At 41.3% G+C, this 17,772-nt stretch overlaps 1 protein-coding gene across 1 annotated transcript in view; it reads right to left on the bottom strand.

Annotated features, from left to right (window-relative positions):
* The window catches only part of RNF11 (ring finger protein 11), a 33,248-nt gene extending 26,607 nt beyond the window's left edge, over nucleotides 1–6,641 (bottom strand). The window contains exon 1 of the mRNA XM_068953108.1: nucleotides 6,374–6,641. Coding sequence (XP_068809209.1) covers nucleotides 6,374–6,496 — 123 coding nt within the window. The 5' untranslated portion in view covers nucleotides 6,497–6,641. The remainder of the gene's footprint in view (nucleotides 1–6,373) is intronic.
* Nucleotides 6,642–17,772: the final 11,131 nt, after the last annotated feature.

The raw sequence follows: 17,772 nt of genomic DNA, 5'->3' as shown, positions 1-17,772 counted from the left end.
ACACCACATTTGCTCTCATCAGGCCTAACTCCTCTTTATAGCCAATTGAAATTAGGGTTAAAATCTATTTTTAAGATAGCAGAGAATTACAATATTCAGCCAATATTCAAAAATTCTCTTTAAAAAAGAGTTCACAAAAGGACATTTCCCAATACAACTATGCCAAAAAAGTTATCTAACTTTGTGACACCATATGGTATCCTTTATTTTCAGGTTTCCTAATATGTTTGTTCCCTCTACTCCTTTCCTCTCCGTTCAGATGTTTCACTAGCAAAATGGAAGACAGCACCAGTCAGCCTGCTGGGCTACGCTGAAACCAGTATGCATTAAGACAGAAAATACAGATGCCCAATTTCTAATCGCTGTTATCTAGAAAGGAAGTCATACTCAGCACCCTCAGGAAACGTTCTGTTTAGCATTGATTAGCAGCAACCAAATTCTCTAGACAGCTCTCTAAGTTCTTCAGACATGGCAGGAATAAGAAATGTCATGGTATATTGTTTACTAGCCACATATCCTTGAGCGCTCTTACAATGAGGTGCATAATACATATGTTTTATGACTGTCTGGATGAATAAAGTGTATATCCCTATACAGATATTAAACCACAAAAGCGTCAGTTTAATAATGCTCTGCACACGCAAAGAATTTACTGCAACAGCACCATTTATGTACAAATATATGCAAGCCTATACATACACAAGACATCGAGCACTTGCATATTTTCTAAATACAGCTGTCTAAATTGTATCCTAACAGTTTATCAGGAGTGACTTTATCATGTAGCGCTTGGTCTTTCACAGTTAAGAGATATTATTAGAGGATGTTATTGCAGCACTTGTTCATTTTGAAAACAAGTTATATAAGGTAGCTTAAGCAAACATATTCTTGAGAAGAAATAAACACAAAACACCACCGCCTTACTCGAACGTTTCTCATCTATGCCACAAATGCCTCAGCTCCTCTCTCACCTCCTCTTCTCATTGGGGCTGATCTCCACCGGCGTCAATATTGCCCAAACGCATTAGCTAGTGACACACAAACTAGAGAGAGACTCTCCTTTACACCCCTTTGAGGTTTCCACTTGAATAAGGAATTGTGCACTGAAATGGTATTTCAGTTCAGGTCTGCAAATGCAACTGTAACTCATGCACATCAGCAAGACCTGGAGGACAAGGAGAGAAAAGGCCTGCACATGCAATTTTTAATATACTCCTTTCTCTTACATAAAAGTAAAGCTACTAGTTAGTTTGCCTTCTTTTTAGATAAAATGATAGCTAGCTTTCTGTATATAATGTTTTCCCATCACATCTTTCCACCTCTTCTGCTGTTCCAACGCATGCTAACACCTTTGACTTTGCACAGCCACTCAGTGCAACACCTTGTAGGACCACAGTGTTCGCTCTTGACCAATGCGTGCAGTCACCAGTGACAAATCATCTCGTTCATGGCCCAGCAGAATTCTCTATAGGTATTTCTACAAACAGGTGCAACTCCTACGCAAGGATTAATTTCATAGGCAAGTTTTAATGATGTCAATTATCATGCCTTTTAGAAGACAACGTCAGAATGCCATTATTGCTTCGGTCATAATGTAAGTAATGAGCATATAATAAAAGCTTTATTGTTCTGTTGAGCAAAATAAATTCAATATACGCATCCACGATGACAAGTTTCAAGCAGAAAAGTAGCAGGAAGTTTCAAGAAAATTTCTGACGGTTTAAATTGAGGAGTTTTTTCAGCGTCTCAGATAAGCAGCACTCAAGGGCTAGATTTACTGCCTCGTGCTCAGAGGATCTAGTGAGACGCCCCACTAGGGCTACGAGGCTGCAGCCAGGCACAGACTGCTGTGCCCGCTCCCTGAAACGAGGGCCGACGGCAGCAAGCGTGGCAGGACAGGATCAGGGTGAGAGTACACGTACTAGGGATGCTCAATTAAGAGCGGAAGCCCAAGCAGGCTATTGTAGCAACCTCAGTTTAAGAGGTGCCACGAGACATCCTAAACCGTGCTTTCAAAACGTGCTGTCCTCAACAGCTTTTTCAAGATTATGGGAGCGCAGCGTTGGCTTAAGCTCGCCTTTGTGATCTCCCCTGTCTCATTCCAGGCCTACAATCGACTCAAAGGAGTTTCCCGTTCTAAAGGGTTTTTAATGAATCCTTCCAAATAAAAAGGGACATTAGGTCCACTGAAATATTTTATGTAGAAGGCGGTAGAGTACCACAGCTAGCTGTGAAATCATTCAGTTAAAAGGGTAAAATATTTTAGTAGCCTATATTCTGTATCACTTACTTCTCACTTAGCTTACTAATTTAGCAAGTGTTTTACACTGGAATCTCTATTCCTAAAAAAAGATGCAATTTGTCCACACCTGTACTTTTTACGTATTTTCTAAGTATTGGGTAGCTTACGGCATAAAATTCCAGAGTTTAATGAACTGAGAAATTATTTTCTGCAACTATTTAAGAATGGAACTATTTAAGAAGAGTAATATAAGACAAGAATTTAAAAAGCAGCACATCTGTTCTGCAAAATAAAGTCTTTGAGAAGAACTACTAGAAGTAAGAGAAACTGGAAAAAGCAGTGAACTTGTCTGGACAAACAGCAGAAGGCACATTGCCAACAGATGGCGAAGAAGCCGTACACAGAAAAGAAAAATAAACTTTAAAGCATACTCAATTTTGAGGACTCGAGAAGAAACAAAACCAAAGCTAACTCCCTCACTAGTTAGAAATGGAGTTGCGTTTGCTCAGTACTTAGACAAACAGCTGTATCTAAAATGGAGGCACTGAAAATTAGTGTCTCTCCAGGAAAAAAGGTTGGTCTGCACTTGAAATCCCCCCCCCCCACACACACACACTCTTACTTTTGTCTTTTAATCATTTCCCACGTTAGCCCTTAAACTTGATGCACTAGAAAACAGATGATGCTTCAATGGACCACTTTCTCATTTATGCAGATCCCTGTTTAAAAAGATGCTTTCTCTCTGAAAGCCATCAGCCACAGAAATTGGTATCAGCCACAGGTATATGTGCACAGCTTCCGCAGGGAAGTTATATTCCCCATTACATGGTGTGTCCATACTGCCAATCCAATTTTCAGTCTAACTCCTGGCAAGCAGGAATTTTATAAAGCAGGTCCAATAGTGCTCGGAGCACTGATAAAAATAATTTGACATGCAGTTCTGAACAGAATATTGGAGGTGCATTGTGCAGTTAAAAGTAATTAGCTAAATAAAAACTATGGCTTAGTTCTCACATGGATGCCCATGGCACAGAAGTATCAGAACAAGAAAAAGATTTAATATCAAAATAAAATAGCAGTTAGTTATAAGAGACATAGTAGTCCCTGTCTACAGCAGTGAGGAGGGAAAAAAAAAAAAAAAAAAAAGGAAAAAAGAGACGGGGAGATATACATATCAGCAACAATTTTACTGAATTCTTGTGTTGCAGAGGCCTGGACTGCAGAGGCCTGGACTGTAAAAAGTTTTTAAAGTGAGGGGGTGAAAAGAGAGACTGGAAACAAAAAGTAAACTGGGCATAAGTAAGGGACTAATATGCAAGATTAGTAGTTTTTAAGGAGTTTTTAAGGGAGACCCATGAAAACATGCCTTCACCAAACAAGCTTCCTCCCCTCAGTTTGCACACCTTCCAGCATCAATTCAGAAAGCTGGCACATCGTTGCTGCAAACCCAAAGAAGCAAACATAACACGTTTCATTGACTTCTAAAATATGTCCATTTTATGGCTGAATTTCAGGAGCTAGATTTCAAACTACTAGTATTCTTGTTCAGGCTGCTAGTTGCCACAAGCAAGTTTTCAAACTCTTTTTATCTTTTTCCTTGCTTTCCTTCCTCAGGCTTATATATTCTCTCATATATTCTAATTCTGGTTAAAACACTGAAAGAAGTAATTATCACACATAAGGATAATCCACCCATTTGTAACAGTGGAATTCAAGTTGTCACCCGAAAGTTAAAATAGCATAGTTACCTATTGCTTTCGTAACGGAACATAGAGACTTCTTCAACTTTAGAGTTTGGCCTACCTAAAACCATTCAAAGTTATCCCTTAAACGTAACATATTTCCCTTGACCTCAAAGGGCATGAAATACCGTACAGTACTGCAGACAATGTTGACTTCTTATCACTAGCCATGGTGGCTCAACAACTGCGGAAAGCGTAGCTTTGAATTTTGACTATACGAGGCAGGAAATTCACACAAAATCCTGCACTAAGGCGGACGGAGTTTGTTCTCCCTAACCCTAAGATTCAGGGATTGTGAAGATCACATGCAGGGTTTCAGGGCAGCCAACGCCACTCAAGACTGCCAAACTCTTATGTGCGCATCACCTAATGCTACACCGCTTTATTCAAGAACGGGGGATTTTAATATGAATGCACTTACTCAATAACAGACATCTCTAAGTTCATTTATTTTAATCAGTCAATCATCATCAATTATTTCCAAGAAGTTTTTAATTAAAAAAAAAAAGTCCTAGAGGCTGAGGAAGACTACTTATCCACCACTGAAACCAACCTGAGAAGGCCTACAGAGCACGTATACTTTATTTGTGGCTCCTACAGGTTGTTTCCAAGGCCAAAAAAACAAAACAGAAAAAGGAAAAACAATCAAAACCCCCAAACACCCTCCACAAGTCTTCTTAGAGAGCACAGATGTATACGCAACAAACAGCACAGACAGCCAAGCTTCATACATTTATTTAACAACAATACGATGCATTCCTAAGCAGAATGGATGACTTAAACTTAGCTTAGAATAACATGTCCTTTAAAAGAGTTCACCTGACACAAAATACTCTCTATTCATTGGAGTTAAACAGACATAAGTCAGGAAAAACTCCCACGTGAGAAAATTTATTCTAATATTAATTTTTTTGCACTCATACAAACCAAACAGCTACAGACTGCCAAGTAACACCACTGTTGTTTCACTGCATCATCAATGACTGCTACATACACAGCTTCTCTTAAATGCTGAAGAAAATTCCTATCAGGGCTGTAATTCTTGAACTTGTACAAGCATTTGTAGATTACAAGTCTACCCAGTTAAATACTTCCTGCAATTCTGATAATTATATGCCAGTTCTGCAACTCCTGAATGACTCCCATCCTAGAAAATAAAGAGCTCTCAAGGCACCCTTCAGGATTTGTGTGTCAATCTGTCATTTTTATAGATTTCTCCGGAACACATTTTATTCTCTCAGACAGTACAGTATTTCTGAAACTTGAATAAAATGTGCAGTTATGCTACTGAAATTTTTATTTCTTATGCTGTTTTTTCTTGCTGTACAGTCATGTACTTTAGATGGCTTGTTTAGAGCACTATACGTTTCTATATATGGGGATGGAGATGACAAGGAGTGGACAAGTGCAACCACAAGTTCAGCTTCCTTCTTTCTGCGGTCACCACCGAACGGAGGTCAAAAAAGAAAAAACAAAACCCAAGCTTTTTGATATCAACGGCCTCGCAATTCTACATCGATGCCATCCTCTGCTGCGAATAAAATTATAGAGAAAACATCCCCAAAATTTCTTTAACCTTCCTGATTAGTCCTAATCAGGACTAATCATGCTCTGGGAGGCAGAAAAAACAAAAACAAAAAAAAATGGGAAAACGTTTCCTTTCTGGTATCCCACACAACCGAAGGAAATAGGATCTAGCACATTAAAAAAGTTACTTACTGAGGCTCAGTTACCGCTAAAAATAAGGGAGGGAAGTATAGGCTAGAATAAACATAACCCGACAGAGACCAGCTTGGGTGCAAGCGTGTGTGGTCTCTCGTTTAAGAGAGTAATGAGAAAAGAGCAACACCAGACAGTGATGTCACCGCGCGAGGACAACAAAGGAGGCTGCACAGGCTGGGGGGGGAGAAAAATCAGCGTCTCCCCTTTCTAGCTGAGATTTGGGGACCACCGCCACAGCCCCTGGGCCCAGGGCTGTGCCGGGGGAAGAGTCAGCCCCTTCCTCTGGCTTTCATCCTGCCAGGGGCCTTGCTTTGTTCTCCTCACCTACGGGCTTGCGCCTTCCTCGACCAGTTTAAGTCGCCCCCGCACGGCGCCTCTCCCCCCCCCCCTTAAAAAATAATAATAAAATAATCTCATTGGCTGAAAGGCTAAAATTCGCGAGGCGGAAGGAAACAAAGAAACTTCCCCCAAGGGGGCACATTACGAGGAAGGGAGGAGGCTCAGGTAGTTGCCAAGCGCAGGACGGGGACGGGCGCGAAGTTGGCTCCTCACAGAAGGAAAATGGGGGGCGGCGGGGGGGGGGGGGGCGCCGCTCACCTGGGCTCAGCCCGCCGCCCGGCCCCGGGGCCCTGCTGCCCGCGGCCCCTTCCCCCCCCCCACCACACACCTGATATGGCGGCGGCGGCTCCTGATCCGGCTCGGTCCCATCGCCGTAGCTGGCTCTGTCCGACTGCGACTCGTGCAGCAGCGAGATGTCATCCGACGTGGGGGACTTGAGGCAGTTCCCCATCTTCCCCCCGCCCGCGGCGGAGCGGGGCTTCTCCTCCTCCGCGGGGACGGAGCGCCGGCCCCCGGCGGCCGCGCTGCCTCTGCCTCAGCCTCCGCGCCGCAGCGCGCAGCCCGCAGCGGCAGCCGCCCCGCCGGGGAGGCTCATACCCGCCCCGACCCTCAGCGGCTTAGCGGCGCGGCCGCCCGCCCGCCGCCTCCCGCTCGCCTCGGCCCGCTCCGGCGGCCGCCCCGAGCCGGGGAAGGGGGCGGGAGGGAGGGAGGAGGGGACACAGCGCTCGTCAGCCGCCCGCGGGGGCAGCAGCGGGGCTCAGGTGGGGCCGGCCCGCCCCGGACCGGCGGCGGCAGCAGCGGCGGCGGCTCAGGCGCGGATCTGCTTCCTGGTCAGCAGCGCTCTGCGCACGGGGCTTTGTCGCACAGGCCGCCCTGGCTCCTCCCCTCACTCCTCCCCGCCCGCGCCAGGTTAGCAGCCGCCGCCGAGGCCCGGGGCGAGGAGCGGGGCTGGGGGGGGGGCTCCGTCCCGGCCGCCCCTGCCTGGAGGCGGCTTCACCGCGACCCCCAAAATGGTGGGCGCCGCCCCGCCCCGCCCCGCCCGGCAGCGCTTCGGGGGGCGGGGGTTGTTTTCGGCCATTGCGGGCTGCCCCGCTGCCGCCGGGGGTTGAACCCACCTCGCCGCCCGCCCCCGCGCTGCTGCCCCCTCCCCTTTTTTCCTCTTTTTTTTTTTTATTTTTTTTATTTTTTTGCCGAGGCGGCCTCCGCGGGGCGGGCTGCGGAGCGGCTCCTTCCCCGCTCCCGCGGGCTGCGCGGGCGACACGCGTGGCAGGAGGTGGGGAAGAGGCCGGCGACCTTCCCGCTTTCCCTTGCGTGCCTTTGGAGATGGCCTTTCGGGCGTTTTATACATGGACAGAGACCAAAACAAACCACATACTTAGCTTTCTTTTTTATTATTATTATTTATAAAAATGTGTTTTATTCACTTTCTGATGCAAATGCGGATTTCAACAAAGTAAATGCCTGCACTTCCACCGTGTTAATACAGTAGCATGCGTGTAAACACCAAGACGAGGGAAAGAGTTTTCATCCATTTTTCATCCTGTAGGTGTTCTTTCCAACTTTGTCCTCTAGGATAGTTCCTCAAAATTGCTCACTGGCTTTCAAATTCAGACCTCGACATACGTTTAAAAATCCATTTTTGTTACTTTTCTTTTTTTCAGTTAAGCAAGTTGGGTGCAGATGAGGCTATTTAGAAAGTGCAGTCTCTATATAATACGGTGTAGCGTGGCCAGTTTTTTAAATGCCCAAGCGTTCGCTGCTGATCTACTTTGATCCTGATTTGCGCTGTAGTTTCCATCCTAGGTCCAAGCATCCACCAGCCACGCTGATCCGTTTGGCCCTGCAGCCTTTACTGAAACGTTCGAGGGGTCCTGCGGGGATTTAGGTGCGTGAAGAACGGGGAGCAGACTTGTGGCTGATCATCCAGGTAGCTTCTCCCTTGAGGATTTCCTTGTACTGCTGTTAAGGAGTTCTGCATTGCTGCTCTGCAATGAATAACCTAAACACCTTCAATAGAGGATCGACAGCCATAGCATAGTCATGACTGGCATCTGTGGGGTTCAAGCACGTTTTCAGTTTGGCTAAGAAACTGAGAATAAAAATGGTGCACAAATTGCGAGTTACTCATGGTGGAAAGGCTGGGCAATGGGGTGCTGTATAATAATGACTACTGTACGTGACTCGGTCATTTGGGTGTTTAACATATAAGTACGTTGACTTAGTTTAATAGGACAATTAGGAAGCCAAGCAATAGTTAGGAGCCAGTGAACAACCACCTCCCCCAGGGATGATTTCAGGGTTACGGCAATGTCAGAGCTATCTTTTGTGAGACTCTTAAGGGGAGATTCCAGCTAAGTTACAGATATTTTTAGTTGTGCAGTGGCAACGTTGGGAACAAGATTACTGGCAATTAAAAAGACTTCTTTATTCAACTGTCACTTGATGTTTTATTCCTACTGTGTATATTAAGCCTGCACAGTGACTGTAGCTATGCACAGTCCACGGGCCAGGCACATGCTTCAGTGTACCTTACAATCCTGCTCTCTCCGTCGTACAGTATAGACGTCCTGTAGGAGCAGGTGGTATCTCCCTTCTGGCTGGCATGCCAAAACCCCCTTTCTTCAGAAACCACTGTACAGAAACGGGTCTCTGGTCTCATCCCAATATGGAGTCAGCACTCAGCTGGGATATACCCTGGGGTGCCAGAGTATAGATACTGCCTTTATTTACCTTAAGTCAGATCACCAAAAGGAAAAAACATTAAGTGCTAAGCCCTTGCCCATAAGCACATACAGGATACTCTAAATCCAGGCTCAGTTTAGAAGACTGTCAAATGCCAGAAAAGATCGACTTTTTAAGATGGACTCACAGAGACCAAAGAGGGAGCACTTCACATTGGGCTTTGCAACATGGCAGGCTCTGCAATCATGAGAGCTTGGAAAGAGAAAAAGCCGTTACCAGTCATTACTGATTTCTTCAGAGTCAGGGTGCTTTAGGCTGCTTGTTGTTCTAGGCCATTTACTCCTATTTTTTCAGGTAGGTGGTTAATAATAACTATGCACCATAGGGTCAAAAGTTGTACAGCGGTCCCAGAGACTGAGAATGTAGAAATTCTTGTGCTCACAAACACAGAAAAGTTGCCCTTGTAATATCACCATATATGCTATAGTGTGATCTGAATGGACTGTGAGGCTGCTGCTTTTGCCAACTATGGTTTTTTTGCATCTTGGGAATGAGAGAGCAGCTGAAGAACTTTTCAAGACAGAGGTTGGTTGTCTTCAGTGCTCAAGAGCCATTTGGTGGGAGTTTCTCTAGAGAACACATGAACTGTTTTCACTGTTTCTCAGCATTAAGTGACAGAAAATTGAACAGATCTGGCAGGCTTCACTGTACCTACTTTCTGTAGATAAGTACATAGACTCTTCAAAAAAGGAGCTGCTTTTGTGAAAATAGACATAGAGATGTTCCTTGTACACACAGAGTGGTACATACAGATGACTGTAGACCACAACAAAGCAAGCCCCCATTTCAGAGCTGTGCATGCTGTAGGAGATCCTTGTTCCTTGCAGGCTTGGAAGCTCACAAATAAGTTTTTACTGAAATTTGCCAGTATACAGGAATAATATTCCAGTAAGTTTCAATATGATAACGTCATACACAGGTCTGTTTTGGCCACTTTGTAGTTACGATTTAGCAGCTAGCATCTTCCAAGTGAAATATATTTTTAAAAACAAAATGGAAATGTAGGAAAAATGTTTATAAAGGATGCAAGCAATTGAATGTTTGTTTTACTTTGGAGTTTTTTGATATGAGGGGAGACAAGTTACATAACACTGTATTTTTAAGGCTCCTATGATCTATCAAGAGATGATGAACTACACTACTAAAAAACCTCTACAGTTCTTCTGGATTTTAAAATCTGAAACCCACTGAGGACCTGAACAGTCTTTCTTCTTAACAGTTTATCTGCAAAACTGACATCATAAACTGCCTGATTCAGCGATTCAAAAAACCATTGGCAGCTTCATTTTACATAACCCATGGTCATTTTTTTTATTGGACATGATTTTGCATACGTTTAATGTGTCATACTCACCAAAAGTATTTGAAAGACCTGTTCAGCCTTCAGCAAGAAAAAGTTTTTTCACTTCCTTTTCTTCCCTCGGCCTTATCTTCCCAGCGCTTACCCTCTCTGGTCACGTCTCATCTTTCTTCTGGAAAAAATTGTTTTCTCAATTCATATACAGAAGCCCAGTTACTTTCTGAGTGAAATCTTTCCATGCCATGGAAGCCACAGTTTCAGAGACAGCCCCAATTGTCCAGGTAACGTTGATAAATAAGGCACATTATAATTTTTAAAACTTCTTTGGAAAAAATGTGATACATACTTTTGGGGAATACTGCTAAATGACATTCTTCTATTATACATGTGAATTTGGTTGTAGGAATGGCTGAGTTAATTTATTTGGTTATAAATAACACAGCATCTTCCAAAATACACGATCGTTTCCAGTTTTGTTGATATTTTAGCTGAATCATAGGCATTTCTGAGTATATATTACAAAGTGTATTATTTTCCAAGAGAGAGTGAATGCAGCACAATAGAGCGATTATGCAACTAATGTATTTGCCTTAAATGTGATTTGCCTTTGTGATACAGTAGTTTGCTCATGTTGCTAGAAACTCCCTAAACTTCTGCTTAAATTTGCCCAGTATCACAAATATCCCTTGTATCAGTTTATTCTAAAGACAACAACTTGGCAAGGATATGCTTTCCATTACTGGCATAAGTTACCTTCCATAATAGCTGTTTTCTCCAAATCCAGAAGTTTTTATCACCAAGGAGTGTAATGTCTGCTCCCTACATTGGGAATCTACACAGTTTGTCACAAGGCAGAAAAAGGACATGTATTTTGGCAAAAAAATTTGATCAAAATTAGACAATCATCGTACAAAAGTAATCTCTTCTAACAAGCCCTCTGCCACCCAGCTTCACAGTAAATTTTGTGTAGTAGTCAGTTTTCCTTTTTCTTAGTGTAATACATATTGCAATCTCAACTTGAAGAATGATCAGAGACCTAGAAAACAGGATCTGATAGGACAGACTGAAAGAATTGGGGTTGTTTAGCTTAAAGAAAAGTTTTGGCAAAAGAGATAATTATCTTCAAAAACATAAAAGGTCTCCGCAAAGAGAAAAGGTATAGATTGTTCTCCATGTTTAGGGGATCTAGGGCAAGAGGTAATGGACTTCTAAGAGATTTACAGTAGACATTAGGAAATTATTTCAAACTACACAAGCAGATGAGCACTGGAAATGATTACCTGAGAATCTCATTCACGGAAGGCTTTGAAAAGCAGGTTAGGCAAAATGTCTCAGGAATGATTTCAGATGAGGTAGATTGTATACAGATAACCCCCAAAGGTTCCAGACTATTTTATATTATTCCATTTCTCCCAGGTGGTTTACAACAGTTCTATTACTGTTATATTAATTTTCTCTTTTCCTAACATCCTCAGGAAATACCAGTAAGAAAACATGGCAGTAGGTAAAAAATATGGGGAAGTAGAATGGGTTGTGAGGTTCCCAATAGCAAAATATTAAGGAATCATAATAACTGCAGGAAAACTCTTCTGGTTGAAAGGGAGCGTGACTTCCTGGTATTTCTGCATGGCAGGCCTTGGCAGCCTTGAATACTGCGCCAGCATTCAACTCACAGTGGACATGCAATAACTGGAAATCTATTTTTTGAATAATCTTTTAAAATATTAATTTATTTAAAGTGTTGGTCTTTCTTCACTTTTTGCTGTGTGAAATATTTCCTGCATTTGCTAGGAGCAAACTCTGTCCCAAGGTCTCCAAATCATCAGGTACCGTGACTGCAGGTTCTGATATATTCTGCCTGAGATGTGGGGAAAAGATGGGTGTTTGCAGGAGCAGGTCCAAAAGCCAAAGCTACCTCAACTAATGATGTTAGAGAAGGAAACTGTAGCTGATTTAGCTTCAGCTTAACATAAGTCTGACTCTTGCTTAGCATAAGTGCCTAAAGTAGATGAAGCCTGCAGGCCTCAAGGCCGAACTGTCAATGAACTCAAGAAACATTGCTGGCGATGTAACCGCGAAACCAGCTAATGAGGATACAAAACTAGCTAATTAGGATAAAAAACAGGATGCAGGAGACAAGATGGGATGCACTTGGGTTGTGGTTGACCTTCGAGGGAGGGAAGGGACTATGAAAGACAAGGGACATGGCAACCAGCCTGGGATGTAGGCCAAGACCAGTTAGAAGGAGAGAGACACCAATCAGGAGAGAGACCACCGACTTAGCAAAGACGACTGGAGGAGACCTTCACAGGCAGGCGGGGAAATAAGATTGTGAAGGGTATAATTACCCCAGAATTTCTTTGTTTGGGGTCCCTCCTTGGAGGCCCCCAGCTCAAGCTGTTACTTTACTGTACCATCATTTAAATAAATAATTGATTTTGCTGCTGTATGTGCGTGAGACTCTGTTCCTTGGAAACCTATGGTCGAACTGTTTCCACAACAATGAGGAGTATGAAGTTCAACATGGTATCGTCCCATCTGAGTTTGACTTTTATATTGGAGACTCTTAGTTCCTCGTGAAGCCTTCAGTTCACTGCAACAGTAAGGTAGTATCAAACATGCTCGATCTTCTTTGAAGCAGCATTGGGTCGTTTGACATCTGTGCAGGTAGAACATGTATTTTGCTGCCCAACTTAATGTGCCTATCTTCCACCTTCTCCTATTTTTTCCTTTTTCTCCAGCTTTCACTGGTTTCCCTGAAGCCTGAAATCTCAGAGATGTCTTCCTGTAGACAGCAGTATGTCCCCTGCAAATCATAAGACATGGAAAGATTCCTGAGAACCTATGTAGTCCATTCGTCTGCCATACACCTCTGTCCCAGTCCAAGATAAACCATGCCTTTTTTGTTCCTTGACAGAAAACTGCTGAAACTGTTTCTGAAAATTCTTTCTGGATACTGAATGACTTCTTTAGGTACTGTGTTCTAACCCTTGCAATTTCAAAGTTTTTCCTAATATCTACGATTCTACAAGTTAAACCCTTTATTACTTGTCCTGTCTGCGTTACTGCAGTGATTCTAGGTATCTGAAGACTGTTATCATGCTTCTTAACTTCAGTGTCTCTCGTAACAGGAGAGACATGATTTGTAAGTTTCTCATTCTTTTTGCTCTCTTGCAGACTTTCTCATTGGTCCACTTTTTCAGTAAGCGTGATGTCCAAAACTGGAGTACTCCAGTGAAAACCTCAGTGTTAAATAGAATATTATGTACAAAAATGCCATTTAAACAACTTAGTATGTTTATTTTTTCGTAATGCAACGTCATTAACTTCAGTTTGAGGTGCACTGTCACTCCCTATCCCTTTTCTCATTTTGTGTTTCTGCAGATGATTGTTCTGAAGGGCAGTATTTTGCACTTCTGTTGAAACTTTGGTCCATGACAGCTTAGCTAATTGAAGCGCAGAAAACAAGTTACTGGAAACTGAACAGAAGGAATGTGGAGAGGAACCACTGAAAATTTCTTACGGAGAATATTAGGTGCATATAAATGACTGTCTCTGGCACTGGGGAGGAGTTACTCTTTGGGAAGTTATTTTTACCCTTGGGCTAGAAATATTTCTTAAGACTCATTTTTACTTTTGGAATAGTCCTTTCTGCATGCGCATGAACCCTCCTCTTGGTGGGAGAGGGGGCTCAAAATATGTACCAGTATTTGCTTCAGTATGCACAAGTACTTCTGTGGTCTGTCCTAGTGACAGGAATGCTGTGCTTGCTGCAAAAATTTCTAGAAAATAAGTACATCATGCAGGGAACAGGAATGATCATACAAGGAAGTCTTCTTGACTTCTCTAGTTCTATTAAAAGGGATACAACAGAGTGCCAGTTAATCTGTCCTGCTTTTGAATTGTGAATTGTGTTGTGATTCCTATAGGATATAAAAATCTTGATTGTTTATTAAGCTTATTTACCTGACAAAAGAAGAGAGATGATCTGAAGGCCTGTTTTTTTTAGCAGAACCAATCACATATTGGTTAAATAAATACTTCCCACAAATTAAAACAAGACAGCAAAAGTCATTTTAAGTATTTCTATCTTTTTGAAAAATATTTCAACACGGTTGTGTTTCAAGAATAAATTATTATTCTTTTAATTTATTTTGAGGTCCATACCTACAATTAATCTTTTAGAACAGCAGTTCTTACTTAACCTCTTTCAGTTAAGTAAGTTTATTCAAATTATGGGCTGATCCTGACTCATCTAAACTCTCAAGATTACTGGAATCTTAGGAATAAGATGTGCAGATATTACTAAGATTTTTGTGCTTAGAAATGAGTATCTCTTATATGTCTTCATTTAATTCCACTGCAGTTAATGTTTCATTAATAAGAGGAAGAAGATAAGACAGTATGGTTTGGAAGTTTCAATTTTATAATCCTTTTTTTTCTTGCCTGTAATGAAGCTTCTTCTTGACCATTTCTGGATAAGTTGCTTAACTCAAATACAATAGGAGCTGTAAATCCTTCTTTTGCATTAGTACTTGATGAGTCTGAGTTGAGGTTTCCCCTAAGCATTTTTTTTGGTAAGGAAACTTGGAAAGAGGAAACAGCTGGAGAACAGTCACAGGTTGTTTCTGTGCTTTCACTGGACTAAGATGTAAATGAAGTTGATCTGGAACTTTCAGTCAGAATCCTGTTTGACATAATGAAGCTGGCCGCTGAATCTGGGCTGTCAAACATGACTTTTTCAACAGCACAAAAGTGATCTGTTAATATGAACATCAGGAGCTGTAATGACATTTGAATGTTGTCTATTACTATTTCCATGAATTAATATGTTACAATGAGAACAAATGCAATTATAGTAAACTTAAGATGTTTCTTTTTTAGGCCAAGTGTTTATCGTATGGAAGTTTAAATAATATCTACCTATATATATGCTTCTCCTTCTGTCTATATTCTGGTAATAATTATGAAGGTACTGTAACTACAGAAAGACTTTTCAGAAGCAGTTACTGCTTTTAAGAGCATAATCCTCAGCGGGGTTTGTGTTCCTGAATATGACAGCTGCTTCACGGATTTTTCACCCAAATTCATGCTATTAGAAAGTTTTCCTGTACTTAACTATAACACTCACCATATAGCGGAGGGGGTGTGTGTAGAACGGAGTCTAATGTGCAGTTCACAAAATATAATGTGGGTCACACCTCAGTTTTCTCTCTCTGTCTTTCTCTCTCTTTCTTTCTCATCTGCAGGTAGTTTTGATATATTTTAGCCAAAAGTTAAGAGAAAAGTTTTCTGGAAAAATAGAAATTATATACTTGGCATGTGCAATAGTTTATTTTGCAAGTTTTAATTAATATTCTGCAGAAAACCCGAATTAAAGAATAAAATGTTAGAAAGGTCAAAGGTATGTGGAGATTCCTTTTGAATTGAGAGAATAAAAGGCCAGGAAGCTGAAAAATTGTGGAAGGTACACAGAAATACTGAGGAAGATAGAAGCATTACTAGAAGGCTAAGAGGGAGAGGTGAAACCACTGTAGAAAAAAAAAAAAAACTTTTGAAAGCAATTTGTCCAGGCATTTCTGTAGCATAAATTTCTGAGTAAGCTTATTATTGCATTACATTTTTTAACACATATTAAACTGTAGTTCTGGTTGGTTGGCTGCTTCATGTCATACATGTGGAGGAAACCTGTCATGCAGTTCTCTCAGAACTGGTACCTCTTTTATTTCATCTCTATTCACCAGTGGAACCACTTAGCTCTAACTCTTGTAGGAGATTTTACCATCTTTACAGGAACATTTTAACTGTGCAGTTGCAGACTGCTTTAGAAAGTCACATCTTATGCTAGGCACTGACTTAAGAAATGTGTCAGAACAACATACACTTCATATGTCTTCGCATTTTGGACTGCCTATTTTTCCACAAAAGTTCATGTAGAAGTAGACTGCTGTACAGAATGTCTGAAAGACACTAGACATTTTTTAATGGTCATATTACTTCTGAGTGCTAAGCTGTATGCCAGCACAATGCAAGGGTTAAGAGCAAGGTAAAATCACTTAACTGTTGTTTTGATATAATGAAGGAATATTGTTCTTACCTGAAAAATAATGGGAAATGTGGTTCCTTTTGTGAGGACTGTTCCTGTGGCAGAACTTAAAAGTATGCACGAAAATGCTGTTTCTGTGAACTGTGATGTCATTTGTAGCTCCTGAATCAGAATCTTAAATTTGGATAGGTAGATCTCTGTTGTAGAAGCCCCATCTTGTGGACGACCAATCAATGACTCCTTTAGCAAAATTAAGATTTGAAATACTTAGAAAACCTAAGGATATTCTGATAATCTTTAAAATAAACTAGAGTCTTCATATTGCTGGAAAATATGGAAACATCATTCATATGTAGAAATCAACATATGTTTTTTGAAGATTGTTTCCACACGTAGGAAATAGTGAACTACAGGGAGATGAGAAACAGGGACAGAAACAAGGGTACTGCCTCCAGAACTCTGTTTTAAGTCTGAATCTGTTAAAGCTCTGCAAACCCAAATCCTGCCTTGAAATCCCAGAATGGTTTTCTGTTACATTTATATAATATAAAGGAGTATTTGGATGACAAAATCCTAGCTTATTCATATAAGAGCAGAAAAACATTCTTTGAGAAATTTGTTCAGACAGAAAGAACAACAAAGTATGCATGGAAACTGAATCTGGAAATTTTGGAAACATCCTTAAAGAGATACTTAGTTTCAGCAAAACATAATGGAAAAGCAAACGTATTTGCTAGGAAGAACGTTACGATACGTAAAAGAAATATGAAAACAAGCCTGTGATAAAAGCTCATCTCAAATTTCAGTATGACAGTAGTGGACGTTGCTTGTTTAGCATACATTTTGACACTTTGAAGGAAATAGGTTACTATATGATAGTTTTCCATTTTCTAATAATAAAGGTGATTGATAGTAAAATATCCAGAAAGTGTAGTGAAATCTAGGGAAAGTTTGGCAGAAATGCCAATTCTAATTCTAAAACATCTGTAACTCTTTTTTTTTTTTTTCACCTTGTAAGTTGACATCTTTCAGACTTATCCTCCAGGCAGAAAGAATTACTATTTTGAGTAACCTAACCTCTTAAGAAATAGACACAGTGGACATGAGAATATGATCTTTATTTGAAGGTTTTAGAAGCATCCCAGGAAGAGTTTTGAGTGGGAATAGTAGAAGAGAGCTGCTTTTCACTGAATTTACAAGTCAGATCTGTGTGAAATTTAAGCAGGAGGCAGCTATTGCGCTTAAGTCCAATCTGCTCTTTCAATCAAAGACATCCTACATGCTTAACTGAAAATGTAACACCTTTTTTCTGTGAATATAGCATATCCAGGGAAAGTGGTGAGAGTGGCTTGCTTGGAAGTAGTAAGAGTGAGGAGGAATTTGGCATGTGAATAGGGCATGATATCAACCCCTTTGTGTTGGGGGAGAACACAAGTCATCATTCCTACAGGTGGCTGTCTGATTAAAATAAAAAGACAGAGTTTTTGATCTGGACCAGTCTGGACATCACAAAGCTCAGAAATAATTCCCTAGTCCATATCAAGAGGAGTCTGGATAAAAGCTTCATTTTGGAGACACTTAAAAATTCCTTGTAAATGTACTGTCTGCCACTTCACAGTGTAGTTTAAAATAACTGTTT

Source organism: Struthio camelus, chromosome 8 (genome assembly GCF_040807025.1).
Source record: "Struthio camelus isolate bStrCam1 chromosome 8, bStrCam1.hap1, whole genome shotgun sequence".
Taxonomy (NCBI): Eukaryota; Metazoa; Chordata; class Aves; order Struthioniformes; family Struthionidae; genus Struthio; species Struthio camelus.
Note: the sequence above shows the minus strand (reverse complement) of the source record. Positions and strands in the feature narration are given on the sequence as shown.